General features: G+C 43.9%; 1 protein-coding gene across 3 annotated transcripts in view; it reads left to right on the top strand.

Annotated features, from left to right (window-relative positions):
- Positions 1–18,238, top strand: part of LOC137533104 (prostaglandin reductase 2-like) — a 49,228-nt gene that overhangs the window by 18,952 nt on the left and 12,038 nt on the right. For all 3 annotated transcript variants that reach the window (XM_068254281.1, XM_068254279.1, XM_068254280.1), the window contains exons 3-8: positions 3,213–3,331; positions 5,342–5,533; positions 8,356–8,526; positions 10,837–11,046; positions 13,032–13,147; positions 17,199–17,286. In XM_068254281.1, coding sequence (XP_068110382.1) covers positions 3,213–3,331; positions 5,342–5,533; positions 8,356–8,526; positions 10,837–11,046; positions 13,032–13,147; positions 17,199–17,286 — 896 coding nt within the window. The remainder of the gene's footprint in view (positions 1–3,212; positions 3,332–5,341; positions 5,534–8,355; positions 8,527–10,836; positions 11,047–13,031; positions 13,148–17,198; positions 17,287–18,238) is intronic.

The following is an 18,238-nucleotide window of genomic DNA, read 5'->3' as shown; positions in this document are numbered from 1 at the left end:
CTTAACTCTTATGTGCTCCTCTGGGCCCCTGCACCATAGCAGCATTGTATCTCACCTGTGCCTGCCTGCCTCTTGTGACTTGCTGCATGTCATTACACTTATGCATAACACATCACAAGAGATGGGCAGCGGGAAGAAGACGGAGCAGTGCGTTGGTCCCCGGGACAGGTGAGATACAATGCTACTATTGTGCAGGGGCCTCGGGGAGTTGAGGAAGATTGACTGGGGGAAGGGGGGGGGGGGGCAGGTGGCAGCCGGGTGTAGAGCCCTCGGGGCTGAATTTGCGGGGGTGGCACGGGTTAACTTTAGGGCTCATTCACACTACAGAATGTATACGACACATGCTGCATTTTTTGAAATTTCTTTGTATTAGGTCATGTGCGTTAGTATGCGTTTTGTATGCGTTGCGTTGCTTGTGCCGTTTTTCCCCCAACAGCGTTTCTGCAGAGTACTCCACGCTTCTCTGTCATCCATAAACAGGACGTGACGCAGGGGGAGCTGTCCAGTGGAATTCTGGGGGTTTATTTAGCCTAGCGCAGGCGCTGTAGTGCAATTACTTGCGCTGCCCATAGACAATCATTGCGGTCCATGTCACATGCGCTTCATTGCATCACGATGTCTCTTGACACGTTGTAACGCAGCGCAAGAAATCGCACAGTATAGTGGGAATGGTACAGTGAAAGCCTATGGACTTTCCGTATCATAGCAAATCACAGCGTTAGCACGTTGCGCTATAATGCTCTAAAACACTGCTAGTGTGAATGAGCCCTCACCCCAGGGCCCCATCAGATGTTGAAGCAGTCCTGCACACTATAGGGCCAAGTCATTAAACTTCCTCAGAGGGAATCTAAAGTGGAACAAATGTGGCCAGTTTAACTTGCCTCGGGCTTCTTCCAGCGAAGCAGGTAACTTCAGTGCTCAACACTGAGCGCTGAAGCTGGGCACCGCCGTAGCAGCAATGCCATGATGTGTGCCCTGACACAAATATGCAGGGGCGTTGCTAGGATCCTTAGAGATCCGGGGCCGTTTTGGGCACTCCAGCCAGAAAATGGGTGTGGCCACGCACCCAAATGCAGGTGTAGTCATGGGTGGAGCCAAATTTACATGAACTTAATAGCAGTCTAAGTTGGCCTGCCCAGCAAATTGTTGAATGAAGCCCCCCTCTCCGTTAATGCAAAAAATAAAAAAAAATGCTGCTTTTCACATAAATAGGCAGTGTCACTTAAACATAATTAGACAGAGTTGCCTGGCTTCTGTGCTGGCTGATCTAGCTATCTGCTGGGCGGGCTGGCCTGCTGCCAGGTTGTCTGTCAGCCCCCCCATACCACTCCCTGACCTTCTAGTGGACCCTCTCTCATGCTCCTATGGGCTTCCCATTGATGCACCACAACTCCCAGCATGCCCCTAAAGAATAACCACAGCTCCCTGCATATCCCAGTTAAGGCGGCATGGCACCACAGCACCCAGCATGGCACCATAGCACCCAACATGCCCACATAGAGGCACCGCAGCACCCAGCATAACCCTGATTAATTCACCACAGCTCCCAGCATGCCTGTCATTGAAATAAACATGGCAGCCAAGTGTACTTTACAGTTCAAGTGTCTCTCCACTGCGGAGTACGCAATCAGCAGGGATTGCAGTTCCCGGTGGTATTACACAACTGATTTCACACCCTATGGTCTACAAGTGATTTATTGTATTCTGAGGAAGGGGCTTCTTGCCTTGAAACACGTGTCGTCTTGCCGTTACTGGATATTCTGCTGGTAAACCTGAATGTGGTTCTTCATCTTGGCCAGAAAGTAATGAAGACTGAGGAAGAATAAAGTGATACCTAATCAAAAGTACTACTAATTGTAATCCCACTTTGGGAATCTGTTGGTTTATAATATGGTTCAGATAGGCGCTGAACTGGCCCTCGACACTCAAGCACTGTCTATTCAAATGAATGGACAGTGCTTTTCAAAGTCTGTACTGTTTTTACTATCCGCGCAAACGCCGCGCTCAATCCCATCATCTAATTTAGTCCTGATCGCTTGAGCGCAGCACTTCCATGTGCCCCAACGAGAGTCAAAATGCACCAAAAAGACAGCGCCGGTAAGCGCCGCTGAATTGTGGGGGTTCTTCCCTAACACTTTGATAGCCCTGCCCCCAACCATAGTGGCTCTCAATGAGCAGAGAGTGACCCTGTAAGCATGGGGTGTCGCCCTCAACTCCAGCTACTGGTACTGCAATCTCTGCCACCAGTGCAAGAGGGGTGTCATGCAACAGAGGTGGTAACGTCTTTCCTTCTCACCAAGTTCTGGACCCACTGTTGGTGGGCACAAATGCTCTTGGTACAACCCTTCAGAGGGAGGTCCCTAGTAAGGGGTGAGTATTTATGGTGTTGCCTGCCAATAACAAAACCATAATATAGGTGTCACTGTGAAGACTGCAATTAACACAGAAAGCACAGTCTGTAGGCAAGATAACAAGAAACATTATCAATATGGAAGAAGTGGAAAAAATATGACGGGGATCCTAGAGTAGAACCTGGAGAACTTCTACCAACGTTAAGAAGTCGTACAAAACTTACAACCCCACTGCGATTTATTGACTTAATTTTTATATTGCTGGTAAATGTGCCAGGGAGTCTTAAATAGAGGCACTTATCTGATTGCTGTGGTTTTTTTTTTGGGGGGGGGGGAGGTGAACAGCACCATAACTCCTTGCCCTTTTTACCAGGCACCTCACCCGGCCAGGAGTTGTCCTGTGCCCACATCTGGTGCATTGTGAGTCGAGGGGGCTTTGCTCTCCTCATTATAGGGCACCGCGTCTCAATTGCTGACAAGCATATCGGTGCTGGTTACAAGAGTAGAGGGAGACCCCAAGTCTCAGAGCTAAAAATGTTCTACACCTTGGAAAGTGTGTGGCCTGTGTTAATGGCTTTAAAAGGCACAGGTAAATTTAACATGTAATGCTAAGTGCTATTGCACTGATTTGCGCAAGAGAGAAATCCCATTATGTAAGTGCTGAAATCTATTGAGTATCTGTGTTCAGTTTGCGGCAGGAATAGATCCCTTTGATAAAATCGAGTTCAGAGAGGGCTCTATCTTTTGGGCACACCGGCAGCCATCAAATGTGTATGGCCCCCTTTATAGTTGATGTGAAAGATAGGAAAGCTTTATGAGACAACCCATTGTGAGCCGTAGTAACTTTCCTTTATTATCCAGCTATTGATGCGCCGCCCGTGCTGGAAAACTTCAGCCTGGAGGAAGCTGATGTCCCAGAAGAACTTGCAGATGGCCAAGTCTTTGCCAAAACCTTGTACCTCTCTGTGGATCCTTACCTGGTAAGCATGAAAAACAGACACTATATATTGTGTATGGGTTACTTTTTATTTTAAGCGATGGCAACTGAAAGTGTACCCGAGGCAACATGTGACGTGATGAGATAAATGTGTATGTACATTGCAAAACATAATAACCAGGCTATTTTACTTTTGCTGCATGAAGGAGTTCATTTCTAGACATAGAAGTGACGTCTTCTGTCTTGTCTGTACCTTTTCGGAATATACATCACTGATGAGATAATTACAGCCATAAAAGTTTGCCTGGCAGAATACAACTTCTGAGAGCAGAGGGAGATAAAATATATGAACTATTGACCTTTTTCTAACTCTTAGACATTTATTAGGCTGCCACTGAGCAGAGGCAAAAAAAAAAAAAAAACATTCAACCGAGTTTGTAAATGTTTAAATATAAAATAAAACCATGGGATATCAAAAAAAATATTTGCTATCTTCATACATTTAAAGAGGAACTTTACCAATAAGATAGTAGTAGGTGGAAAAAAAATCAATACATTTGAAAATGAGAAGTTAAAAATAGAAGAGTGATCAAGAAATGATTGATATTCACCTTGTAATTCATTCCTGTTTGATCCACAATAAGCCTGCTAGTTTTCATATTTGCTAATGTCTGACAAGAAAAAAACTAGACAGCACCAACTGCTCAGAGGGAGATACTTGTTTCTTGGCAGTTTGAAACAGCTGTTATTTCCCACAATGCAATGAGGTTCACAGACAGCAAACTGTCATGACCATGGCCCTGACATCACACTATTGGAGTTTCACCATAATATCAGCCACACAGACCCCTCCTCCCCAACCCCCCTCCCCCCGACGATCTATTGAGAAAAGGTAAAGGTTTCTCATGGGAAAGGGGTATAGGCTACTGATTGGGATGAGGTTCAATCCTGGGTTACATTTCCTCTTTAATTGCTACATCAATGCACATTTTAAGCACAAATCGTATTCGCGATGGCCTTTCCTCTGTGGCACTTTGCGATTCCTGCATGGGATGATGATCTTACAGCCCATGATAAATTAACCTCCCTAGCGGTATGGACAGATCTATCCGTCCATAAAAACATGCTGTGGACAGTATAAACGTGCATACACATCTATACTCTCCTGCACTGTATACTAGACCCTTGCTTGACACATTTTGTCAAGTTACAGGAAAAAAAAGTTTTAAAAATACCTTTTATCACTTTTTGCACAGAAATCCGGGGAAAATTGAACGCCAGGGAGAATGGGTTCTCCTGATGTAATGGTTTTTGCCAGTGGCGTAGCTAAGGAGCTGTGGGCCCTGATGCAAGTTTTACAATGGGGCCCCCCAAGCACTCTATACATAACAATTGATACGGCGCACCAAAACCTGCCAATGGCAACTACAGTGTCAGAGGTGCAAGAAGAGGATGGGGAACAGTTTGTTAATGATTACCTCAAAGTATCTATAGAAGTGATTATTATGAGCACAGGACCAATAAAGAGCTAATACTGTTGTTGGAGGGCCCCGATGCAGTCGCTACCTCTGCACCCCCTGTTGCTACACCCCTGGTTTTTGCATATAGCCTGTTGCTTCTTTATATACACCATTTGTGTTATCATTTGTATACCAAAATCTACTTTGGCGAATCAATTTTCAAGTCGCATGCATTTGCAAAATACTGCATCAATTCGTAATGATTTGCATCTCCCTAGCCCAGATGGTCAATCAGATTCTAGTACTGTTCAATAAATGCAAGTTTGATGTTTATGCAAATTTGTGCAGCTGAACTGGTTCAGTCAAAATCAGCAGCTACTGCAAGGGATCATTTGGCTGGACAGGTTCCAAGTTGAAGAAATATGCTTAAAATTAACATAAAATTTGCATCTTCATCTCACTGACCATCTATAGTAGGGATGATCAGAGGGGATTGCTTATTTCTGATCGTAAGAGAAGTTTGCCTTTTGAGGTTTGTTATCCATCATATAAATTGCTGCTATGTGACACTTTTTTTGGTTCTGTGTATTAAGCGATACAGGATGATTGAAGACAGAGGCGGGAATTATCTCGGGGCATGGAAGATCAATCAAGTCCTCGACAGTTATGGAATTGGAGAGATAGAGAAAAGCAGAAACGACCAGCTGAAAGTTGGGGATATTGTCTTAAGCCCCAACTGGCCCTGGCAGACAAAATGCATCTTAGATGGCAGCACACTAAAAAAAGTAAGACGCAAAGAACCCCCCTCAGCTGGATGAGTGTATTACTTTTTTTTACTTTGTATTCAGTACACTGCAGTTTATACTTTCTTGTATTGTTTGTCAAAGGTATTCAGTAGCTGTGGTCCCTCCTCATTCGTTAAAGCGGAATATAACCCTGCATTTCAACTTTGCTCTAAAACATTATTTACAGCATATTATATGCAACCAGCATTTTTTTTACTAGACCAGGATTGGAAGGGTTACACACAGAGGTTTCAAGTTCCGTGGAGAGATATGCAGAAGTTCAGATAGATACATTTAACTAAATAGAATGTAACAAGTGATAAATGTTACACACTCTTTGGCTGTCCTCCAGCTCCTGCACAGTCAGAGAGAGTGAGTCACATTCCACACTTTGATACATTTAAGTAAACAAAATGTATCTATGTAAGCTTCGGATGCGTCTGCAGTTCTCTCCAGGAACTTTAAACCTCTGTGTGTAACCCTTCCAATGCTGGTCTAGTAAAAAAAAAAATGCTGGTTGCATATAATATACTGTAAATAATGTTTTAGAGCAAAGTTTAAATGCAGGGTTATATTCCGCTTTAAGTCGATTCAGACTCTTCGTGACCATATGTACTTTAGTACGCCAGATGTCTCTGTCAATTGCTTCACATATGCTGTCTATCCATCTTAGCCTGTCCTCCTCCTTCTTTTGCCCTCAACTTTTCGAGCATCAAGGATTTCTCTAAAGAATCTGGCCTTTTCATTATGTTACCAAAGTACGGTATTTGAGTTGTAATAGTCGTATCAGCCCTTCTAGTGAATACTCTGGCCTTTTCTCTTTAAATATTGACCAGTTAGATGTTCTAGCACTCTAGGGAACTTACAGTAGCTTTCTCCACGCCTACAATTCAAAAGCCTTAATTTTTCGACGCATTACTATTTATAGCCCAACTTTTACAGCCATATGCTACTACTGGGAAAACAATGGCTTTAACTATCCCGATCTTTGTAGAGTGATCTCAATGTCCTGTAGTAACCAAATAAGCCACAGCTTTCCTTCCAAGCAACAAGCGTCTTAGGCCCCTTTCACACGGCCACTGACAGGCAGTGAATGCCCCGCCTGTCAGCTGTTTCCTGTACCGGTTGGGCACTGGTTAGCATTCCATACTGGCGTTAGACAGGTGGCCCTCGCATGGAGTGAGATCTGAGCTGTGCTCAAACTCGACATGTCGCGGTCCTCTGCCACCCTGTAACTCCACTGCGTGTCAGTGCTTGACACGCATGGTGTTACTACCGCTGCAATTCTACTGCATTTAAATTGCACCTGAATTTCACTGGCGGGCAGCAGACAGAAGACTGAGCTGCTCGGCAAACGTGCAGTCCAGTTTCCCATCTGCAAGAGACCTCAATTTCATGGCGGCAGTCACCATCTGCAGAAGCTGTAGTTATCTACTATTTACTGTATATATTTGCGATCTTTAAACAGAGGCAATATTGTCTGGAAAAAAAAATGAACTTTTTTCTCAGTTAACAAATACTGAACGTTTTTTGGGGAGAATTAGATGGAATGCCTGAATAGCAGGGGCGCTTGGTCCACCAGGCAGTCGCCTGGGGCGCTGTGCGAGGGGGGACTGTACCCACCCCCCAGCCAGATTGTGGGATGCCCCAGGTGATGAACTGGTTCACTCCCCTCAGCCTGCAGTTCACCTCAGCCTGCGGGAGTCTGCTGGCAGAGCAGGACCAAGGGAAGGTGGCATCCGAAGCCCTGCACTGGAGACTATTTTTATCTCCAGTACAGGGCTTCGGGCGCCATCTTCCCGTAGCCCTACTTTGCCCGTGTCAGCGCCGGAGTTTCGTAGCCGCTGGTTGGAGGAAGATGATTGGGAGAGGAGTCTTCCGTTGGTGAAGAAATCTGTTTTTTTTTTTTTTACAGGTGCATATTATTTTCTGGTGAAACGTTGCCCACAATACGATTCTCTAGTGAAACATTGCTGCATTGCAATTTTTTTCTGGTGCAAGATTACCAGCACCACGATTATTTTCTGGTGAAAGATTGCCACTTTATGATTATTTTCATGGGGGCACTGTGTGTGTGTGTGTGTGTGTGTGTGTGTGTGTGTGTGTGTGTGTGTGTGTGTGTGTGTGGAGGGGGGGGGGGTTGTGTTGGGCGCCACAGGTTTTCTAGTCTGGAGTGACTAAATGGCTAGAGGCGCCCCTGCTGATTAGGCATGGATGGGAGGGGATGGTAATTCTGCAGTGCAGTGCAAGTCCACACACTGGATCAAAGCCATGAGCTTTGGGGGTCTTCCTCGGCTGGGGGAGGGGGACGGAGAATTACTCTGGGGGATCCAGCGGCTCCCCTCTACTATGGTAAGGATCTAACTTTTGCTGTAATCAATGTCACAGGTTTGCTTTAACAGACTGACAAGTTCGAGAACCCTCCCCTCCCCGTAAAACCAACCTAACCACATGTTGAGAGCCTAGGCTCTAGACCAGAAATGGAGATCATTACAGCACATATAAAATATGCTCTGCTTATACAGGGCCAGTTCAAGCCAGAATGGGGCCCCAGGGCCAGGGCAGGATCATCCATCAGGCAATATAGGCAGATGTCTGGGGCCTAGTGGGTGTCAACGGCCCACCTGCCACATTCATGCAAAAAATGGCACCAGCAGAGAAAAGTCCTGCCAGTGTTAAATGCTATTCCCCCTCCAGGCCACTATGGAATCAGGGGGAAAGGCGTAACGCCCTCAAGCTGGCTGCATTTCCTCAACTCCTTTCTCCTAGTCTTTCATATTTGAGAAATGTTTTTCCAATTTCTTCTCTTTATCTCCTTAAAGCTGGACCCGGGTCTTGTGGACGGACATTTGTCGCATTATTTGGGCGTGGTTGGTCATAATGGTGTGACGTCGTTACTAGGCATAAAGGAACAAGGTCACGTGGCCCCTGGAGGGAATCAGACTATGGTGGTCAGCGGGGCTGCTGGGGCATGTGGTTCAGCAGCTGGGCAGGTAAAGTGTTCCAAACAGGACTTGTCTTTATAAATGTCTTCAAGGATGTAAATAAACAGATAAGTAATCCTGTGGTCTGCATTTATTAAAAACTGCCTGCAATTAGGTGGCAGGAATGGGAACCTTGGCCTGGACTATAACAAACCATAGCCAGGGTCCCCGAAAGGTCATGCAAGTAATATTATGTAATTTGTGGCGGCCCAGATAAAAGTTATAAAGTAATGCTTACCAGTTGTGCTTACCTGGAGTGAGAGGCATATGGTGGCTGCTATTTTTTTTTTTTGAAATCCTTTTAAACAATACCAGTTGCCTGGTATCTAGTCAGATTTCTGTCAGACCACCTGATCTGCATGCATGTTCAGGGTCTATTGGTACGTACACACTTGCGACTATGGTCGTTTGAAACAGCAGCTTAACGATCGGTATGCCGACAATCGGGTAAATAACTTTACCAAACAATCATTAAGTACAACGACAAACGAACGATATCGGCACAATGAGAAAATCCAACAGGACGGGTCACATCGAGCGACAAGCGTTACAAAACTATAGTGTGTACAGTTCTCTGCCGAGAACGATCGTTACAAGGGGGAATGCGCCTGCGTTGGATTCTGCCCAGCTTCCGTACTTCCTGTGTAGCGCGGCCCGTAAAGATTGTTACATTGCAAATTTCAAATAAACTTTGTTTTCAAGTTAACTATCATATATATTTATTATTGTAACTCCATGTTAGTGTTTTTTTTTTCATTTTATATAAATATATACGCAACATTTCCCTCTGATCGTTCTTTTCTGCGAGAACGATCGTTAAAATGTGTATGATGATCGCTGCATCCCATCGTTGCATTCCAATCGTACCAATATTGTTCGTCTGGTAACTATCGTTCCTTGCAAACGATCGTTATCGCAAGTGTGTACGTAGCATATGGCTAAACATATAAGGGTTAGAGCATCAGCAGAACTGCCAAGCTATTTGCATTATTTAAAAGGAAGTGTCAGCCTCCATATTCCTATCACGTTTAGGTGTGTTATATAAGCATCCCATGGCAGTAGATTTGCATTAAGGTGTGCATCGATTTCCATAAGACAGCTGTGAACTTTGTGAGTAACTGTTGCATAGGCTTTCATGGGGGATCTTTGTCATTTTTTTAATTTCTTTTAAATCTTCATTCTTTTACAGGTGTTTGTAAAGTAGCAACTTGTATTATGGCGTTATAAATAAGTAACGATGAGTCCAAGTTGCAAAGATAACCAATACATACTATGACGCATGGGGGGGTTGATTCTTAATGCTTTTCTCATGAATTATCTCACCTTACTTATTTTTAATATTAACTTTAAAGTGTACCAGAGACGAACTATAATAAAAGCTTTATACATACCTGGGGCTTCCGCCAGCCCCCTCTGCACAGATCCCACGCCGTCTTCCTCCTCCTCCTCGTTGCTCCGTTATCCTGTAAGTTTGGCCAGTCGGCACATGTGCGGCTGTGTGCGCCCCCCCATCTCGCTCCCACCGCTGGCAGAGTTCTGCCCCGACTGGCCAAACTAACGGGGTATGTATAAATCTCTTATTATAGTTAGTCTCTGGTACACTTTAATAAGTAAGGTGAGAATTCATGAGAAAAGCTTTCAGAATCAACTACCCATGCGTATGTATTTGTTATCTTTGCATCTTGGACTCATCATTATTTATAAATAAACAAATCTTTTATTTTAGTTGGTCTCGCCTCAGCTCTGCTCCCGTCCAGTGGCCTGGGGTCCCCTCCGTTGCAGCAGCTGACCTGGTGAGGTCGGCAGCATCTGCACCTGCGCGAGCACGTGGCAGCGCTCACGTAGCTGGGAGCATTCTGCGCAGATGTACTGCGCATAACGCACCCAGCAGCGCGAGTGACGCGGCCACGTGCTTGCGCAGGTGCAAAGGCGGCCGACCTCGCCAGGTCAGCTGCTGCAACGGAGGGGACCTCGGGCCACAGGCTGGGAGCAGAGCTGCTGCGAGGGACGCATAAGCTGCCAGGGGCTGGAGGAAGCCCCAGATACGTAGATCTGCTTTTTTTTTAAACACCCTGGATGTAGTCTTTAAGGAGAAATCATTTGTGAGTTGATAAATAAGGTGAGAATTCAATAGAAAAGTTTTGTGAATCAGCCCCATGGGGAGAAGAGGGCTATGCTAACTCGGTAGACATCTACATCACTTTCGGTGTTTGTTTCATTTTGCCCTGTTGTTTTAATGCTGTAGTTCTATACACTTTTGAAAACTAGAAACTGTCTCATGTTTTACTGCAGTCATTGTATTTTACAAACCCTCCGTAGATCGGACGCATTCTTGGCTGCTCCCGTGTTGTCGGAATCTGTGGATCAAAAGAAAAGTGTGCGGTTTTGACCTCTGAGTTGGGTTTTGATGAAGCCATAAACTACAAAGAACCAGGACTTGCATACAAGCTGAGAGCGAGCTGCCCAGGTGGGGTGGATGTGTACTTTGACAATGTTGGAGGAGAGATCAGCGATTTGGTTATCAACCTGGTGAGTGGGCCTATGCCTGATTAATGCCTCTAAGAACAAGAGGTGATGGGATGTCCATAGTAGTTTTTATCTATCAGAGTGAATGTCGATGTACAATGATAGAGAAGGCCTTACCCTAGAAATGTGTGTTTTTATTTTTCAGGTGGAGTTATTAGAACTATGGATCTGAGACTACAGCAAAGAGCTGTTATTGATTTTTCTGGTGAAATAGAGCTACAGGCCTAAGGAAATCCATGACTGAAGAATGTTGCTGAGTGGTCATTAGCAGTGGGTGAAAAGGTTTCAAGAAGGCTTAAAGGGAAACTTAACTCTAAAAAACCCCCCCAAAAAACATGAGTTTTACTTACCTGGGGAATGTACCACCAGCCCCCTGCAGCCATCCTGTGCCCTCGCAGTCACTCATGGCTCCTTTGGTCCCTCGCTGCCAGCTAGTTTCGTTTTTACAACCGTAACGTGTAAAAATGTACTTGTTGTCTGCAATAGCTTCCTGCACTAGCGGGAATGCGTAAAAAGGTACGCATGGCCGGCCGACTTCTAGTCGGCAAAAACGAAACTAGCTGGCAGCGGAGGACCAGAGGAGCCATGAGTGACTGCGAGGGCACAGGATGGCTACAGGGGGCTGGTACATGCCCCAGATAAGTAAAACTCGGGTTTTTTTTAGAGTTAAGGTTCCCTTTAACTGAAATGGCAGATAAACCATGGGGGGAGCATTATGGGTTTTCTTAGGTGCACAAACGTCTTTTGCCAGAAATTCAGTTACAGCTCTTTGTTTTAAAAGTGAACCTTCGGACTAAAAATCTACTCAGCAGAACTTAAAAGGCTTGGTGTTTCATTAACAGTTTCACAGCATCTGAACTTTGTTTTTCTTATCAAAACATCATTTTTAGCTGCATTTTTAGCTAAGCTCCACCCATCAAAGGAAGCTGCCCGGGCTTTTTCTCCCTGATGCTGTGTAAAGCATGATGGGATTTCCTATGTTCTTCACGTTGCCTAGCAACTGGGAGGGGTGATCAGCACACAGGACAGTTGGAACTGTCTCATGCTCCCTGTCACCTTCTTTCAACCAAAAAGATGGCTGCCCCCATGAAATCAAACATTTGCCTGTTCTTTTAAAACAGAGTGAGTAAGAGATTATATTATCTATCTCCTTTAATTACCATAACCAACAGCATGTTTGTTTAGGCTGAAGTTCCAATTAAGGCCAGTTTGAGCATCATGCGATTCAGTGCATTTTCCTGCACCAGAAAAACGCATCAAAACGTACGGCAATGAAAGTCAGTGGGCTTATTTCCATATCATCATTAGGGTTTTTTTTTTTTTTTTCACATATGCGAATTGGTGTGGGGGAAACAAAACTGGGAAAGCATGGGCATTACTTTGAAAATCATTTTTCTTTCAGTTATACAGTAACTGAGAGCAACTGATTAAGTGTAAAAGGGACCTAAACGCACATGTATGCGCATCTTTTAGTTTCTGCACAAATTATCGGTCTCTGTTGCACGGACAGTAAGATTACCAGTTTTTGTATCAGTAAGGCAGGGGGCACGCTTACTAAAATTTGCGTGAGATGTGTGAAAACGGGTTTGCTGCAGACTGTATCTCATGACTGCACATTGTGCTTCCAATTTTATGTAAATTTGCTGCATGTAAAATTTGGACGGCAATTCTGCTTTTTTTCCGTGTGCAAGTCAATGAAAATGCAGACAATTTTCATAAAAATTTAGCTTTTTGCATAAAAATTTGCGTGTGATTTTTGGTGTTCATTCAATGTATTTTCACATAAATTCGATTCACTTATAGTCACGGTCTGACACTAGTCACAGTGTGACTCTTCACACATAAAAATTGCAAAAAAAACCAAAAACGCACATAAATATGTGAACGGCCGCTAAGGACTTGTGCATGGCAGTGTCTGTCACACAAACAACGTTAAGATTTTATTATTAAAATCCATATAATTTTGTTTTTTTATTTTTTGTGTTTAGATGAAGAAGAACAGCCATCTTGTTTTCTGTGGTCAGATCTCACTGTTTAATACATCTCTGCCATTTGATGTTAATCCGCAGACCATATCCATTTTGGAAGATCGCAACATCGAAAGGTCTGTGTTCTTTGTATGAAAAGTTGTACTAATAAGACCTGGTTTACACGGACATAAAAAAAGGTCCGATTGGTGGAACTAAATGGACCAGATCTCAATAGGATCTGTTCACCTTGCTCCATTAGAAAAGATCCATTCAACAAGTTTGGGGTGGCAGTGATAAATCCATAGTGATGGACACGTTGCATTGACCCCTTGACCCCTTGTGTTACCATAGTAATGGTCGTACTACTGGAGTATCGCGGGTCACACTACTAGCATATCTTACGGTACTTATGTGTGAAAGCAATGGTAATATTGCTGTGCATGCATGGTAATATTACTAATTAACTCCTTGCCGAGAGCTCCATGCCAATTGGCGTGAACGCGGCGGCAGCCCCCGGACCTCTCAATGCCAATTGGCATGAAGTCCTGGGGGAGGAGATTGCAGGGGATCGCGCACACTGATGCGCGACCATCAGTCTCCCAGGAGCGATCGCCGCTAGGAGACTGTAGGACGGCGACACCGCCGTCTGTTTACATTGCACAGTGCTGCGATCTACAGCAGCGCTGAACTGGGGACAGCCGTGTGACACGGCTTTCCCCTATGAGGCTCAGAAGCAATCTGCTGTCATTAGCTGGTGTGGGGAGGGAGGGGATATTACGTAAAGAAAAGACATATTTATTCAAAAAAAAAAAACCACACAAATAAATACAAAAAAAATTAAATAAACATTGTGGGAGCAATCAAAGCCCACCAACAGAAAGCTCTGTTGGTGGGTAGAAAAGGAGTGTGGAATCACTTATGTGCGGAGTTGTACGGCCCTGCAGCGAGGCCTTAAAGCTGCAGTGGCCTAATTTGTAAAAAATAGCGGGGGGGGGGGGGGGGGGGGGGCTGTAAAGCCTGTGGTCCTTAAGTGGTTAAAAAGGACCTCCAGAGTGAATACTAAAATCCAGCAGCCTGCAAGTATAACAAAGTTATATTTACCCGAGAAGCCTTGTCCCGCGGTGTCGTCCCCAAAGGTGCATACACACATCAGACTATAGTCTTTGGAAAATGAAAGATCACAGACCAATTTTACCCCCTTCCTTGTAGTATAAGAGCCATACTCTACACAGTCTTTTCTATGGAGCTGAACTCCCCATCAGAAAAAAATCTTTGCAAGATGCTGCACACACAGATGCTGTACAGACACAAAAGATCAGTATCTGCAAAAGATCTGTTCCTGCCAAAAATCCATTCCTGCAAATTGCATTCATAGTCTATGAGATCTGCAGATCATCATACACACCTTGTTTAACTGACATTCATCTGCAGATCAGATCCACCAGGATGGATTTTCAGATCTGCAGATGATTGCTTGATCTGCAGATGAATGTCAGTTAAATCATGTGTGTATGATGATCTGCAGATCTCATAGACAATGAATGCAATTTGCAGGAACAGATCTTTTGCAGATACTGATCTTTTATGTCTGTACAGCATCTTTGTGTGCAGCATCTTGCAAATATTTCTGTCTGATGGGGAGTTCAGCTCCATAGAAGAGACTGTGTAGAGTATGGCTCTCATACTACATGGAAGGGGGTAAAATTGGTCTGTGATCTTTCATTTTCCAAAGACTATGGTCTGATGTGTGTATGTGGCCTTAGATTTTTCATTTTCCAAAGACTATGGTCTGATGTGTGTATGAGCCTTAAGTCCCTGCATCACCCAACTTCCAGCGCCTGGCCCCGCCTCCTCTCTCTCCCAAGAGAAAGACGCCAAGCTATTTGGTATGGACTCTGGAGGTCCTCTTTAATGAATCAACCCCAATGGGTCTGATCCAATTTGTTTTATCTTTTGTTTAAAATAACATTTCAGCACTCAGCAATTGAAAAAGTACTGCCAAAGTTATCCTGAGTATTTTCTTGTTTGCTGGTGGCTTAAGGCATTTTATTGATGAAATGTGAAAATATCACCTAGGAGAGAAAAAGCGAAGTGGATTGGGCCCAGTGTTTTCAACTAACATAACTCATACTAGAAAGTACTAAATATTGGAAATAATAAATTGCAAAATCTGTACTTTAGATTCAATATTACTGTAGCAAATGTGTGTATGGGCCTATATAGAATTCACTTTTTCTATGGAGTTTTCTCCTTAGTGATATTTTCAAACTTGTACAACAGGAGGAAATTTACAGCGCTCCCAATTGCAAGCTGCACCAAATTGACCAGCAGTATAGATGTGCAGAGGTCAAAATACGGGCAGATTACACAACTTGCATTCAAAACAAATGCAGCAAATGGAGGACATTGGCTTCCAAAAACAGATTGCGCACAGACTGTTCAGTACTAGACTCTTTCACGACGATGACGAGCCCTCACAGAAAAGACCTAACCACTGTCACTTAAAATGTTGTGTAAACCTGGGGCTGCTAGCCACAAATGGTCTACACATTTTCTAAAGAACAGCAAAAAATTGGCAGCACTCCTAATCAGGCTCCTAATCAGGCTGAAATGACACCAGCAGCGCCCCCTACAAATCAAATGTGCAAACTATGCACTATACCTAATCTAGATAAATTGAATGCAAACTGATACACATGAATGCAGCTAGCCACAATTAGGCTTACATTTTTGTACAACAGGAGGTAATGGCACTGCTTCAAGATACAGGCTGCACCTGAATTGACCAGGTGTGCATAGGGCAAAACATGGGCAGATTACACAACTTGCATTCAAAACAGATGCAGCGAATGGAGGACGTTGGCTTCTAAAAACAGCTTGCATGCAGATTGTTCAGTACTAGACTCTTCCACGATGTTGACGTGCCCTCACGGAAGAGATCTAACCACTAACTAATATTTTCAAACTTTTCAATAAAATGCCATTTAACCAGTGAGTAGATTTCATACAGTATATTTACACTCCTGGAGACTGCATCTTGGCACCAGGGACGTAGATATACATACAGTATATTGCCATTAAGAGATCATTTAGTTGTGATAAGTAGTTATAAAGTTATTGGTGAATGAAAGGGAGGAGTGCTGAAATGTGAATATTGCTCTGGTCCATAAGGGGAAGAATCCCTCAGTGGTGAACTGGTTAAATCACCGGCAAGCAAGTCAGTACTTTAACTAGTGTTGTTAGTACTTTTTCAACTGCTTTTTGGTACTTTTTCAATTGCAAAGTGCTGAAAAGTTATTCTAAATAGAAAATGAAAAATTATCTTCTAGGAGAAAACTCAGGAGAAAAAGTTAATTACATATGGGCTCTGGTGCATGAACCGCTGGAGAATTTTACTGGTATTAACACCAGGGAAATTGTGGAAGTAGGAAACTTTGGCGCCGAAGAAGGTGCCCTCACACCAGCCTTGCTATGATGCACGCCCTGCGCAAGAGTAATCTGGGGATCCGGCGATCGTCAGACCCCGAATTAAATCTCCCTCCAAGTTGCTACAGTTCAGAGGGGGAATAGTATTTAACGCCGTTGGGCAGTGTAGCGGCAGCAGGGAGAGCCGTCATTTGGCTTGCCCTGCATCCATCTAACCTGCGGCCACAAAACACTAGCGCGGAAATTGCGCATGTTACGCAATTAGGGCAACTTCCATGGTAATGTGCAAGATGCTATGGTAACACATGTTATGCTACTTTTGTAAGTAGCATACCACCCGTTTCCTTACCATAGTGGGATATATTGTGGGTAACCATGGCAATATGCTAATACCATAGTAATGCAAGCTGTGCTCAGCTAATATACCGGTGGTTTGTACATCAGGCCAATGGTGTGAGGACCACTTTAAGGCTGCTTTCACAGTGGGACGTTACAGGCGCACCTTAGAGCAGCCTGTAACACAGCCCAACTCACAGTAATGAAAAATCAATGGGCTATTCACAGTGCCCACGTTGCGTTACAGTGTAACGCTGCATGTTATATGAAAGTGCAGCATGCTGTGTGTTATACGCGGTTTTAGCCACGTTAGACTGTTTGCACATGCTCAGTAATGTGGGTTTTTTCGTCTTTTTCATGTTCTCTGTACTGTGATGTGCTGATGCATCATAACTGTTCATCCTCTGTGTATGTTTTCCCCAGGAAACTATTTCTGCTTACGGATCATGCAGATAAGTTTGACTCCGCCACTCGGCAGCTGTGCGAATGGTTCAAAGCAGGAAAGCTAAAGGTATAAAACATAAGGCAATTATAAGGGCATTAAATAACTAAAAAAAACCTGTATGGGCAGTTGCCGTGGATACAGTGAGGGAATCCGTGCTTGTTTGCCTTGTGACCAAGAAATCACCAGTCTATTATTGTAATGTTCGGATTGCTGTAGCTTTGAGTGACGGAATAACATCAAAAGAACCCTCAAAAACCAGTGCCCCTAAGTCAGAAGTGCACACCTATTTTACCCCCTTCCATGTAGTATGAGAGCATACCCACACAGTCTATTCTATCAAGCGGAGTACACCCATTAGATAAAAATCTTTGCAAGATGCTGCACACACAGATGCTGTTCACATGCAAAAGATCAGTATCTGCAAAAGATCAGTTCTTCCCAAAGATCCGTTCCTGCAAAATGCATTCATAGTCTATGATATTTGCAGCTCCTCCTTCACACCTTGTTAATGGACATTCATCTGCAGATCAGATCCACCAGGATGGATCTCCAGATCTGCAGATGATTGTCAGATATGCAGATGAATATCCATTAAACAATGTGTGTATGATGATCTGCAGATATAGACTATGAATGCATTTTGCAGGAACAGATCTTTTGCAGATACTGATCTGTTGCAAGTGTACAGCATCTTTGTGTGCAGCATCTTGCAAATATTTCTATCTGATGGGGAGTTCAGCTCCATAGAATAGACTGTGTATAGTATGGCTCTCCTACTACATGGAAGAGGGTAAAATTGGTCTGTGATCTTTCATTAATCTTTCAAGTGTGTAGCTTAGCTTTAATGTGCATGCTGACCATCCGCCCGGTACACACCTTCAATTTTGGTTGGCTACTGATTGGCCAATTTTACCACCTCCATGTAGTATGAAGGTCAACAGATTTTGAATATTATGAGCAGATTGTGTAGGTAAGCTCTTCTACTACATGAAGTGGTGAAATTGGCCAATCATTGACC

The sequence above is a fragment of the Hyperolius riggenbachi genome, chromosome 9 (genome assembly GCF_040937935.1).
Source record: "Hyperolius riggenbachi isolate aHypRig1 chromosome 9, aHypRig1.pri, whole genome shotgun sequence".
In the NCBI taxonomy this organism is placed as follows: domain Eukaryota; kingdom Metazoa; phylum Chordata; class Amphibia; order Anura; family Hyperoliidae; genus Hyperolius; species Hyperolius riggenbachi.
This window is presented reverse-complemented; position numbering and strand designations above follow the sequence as displayed.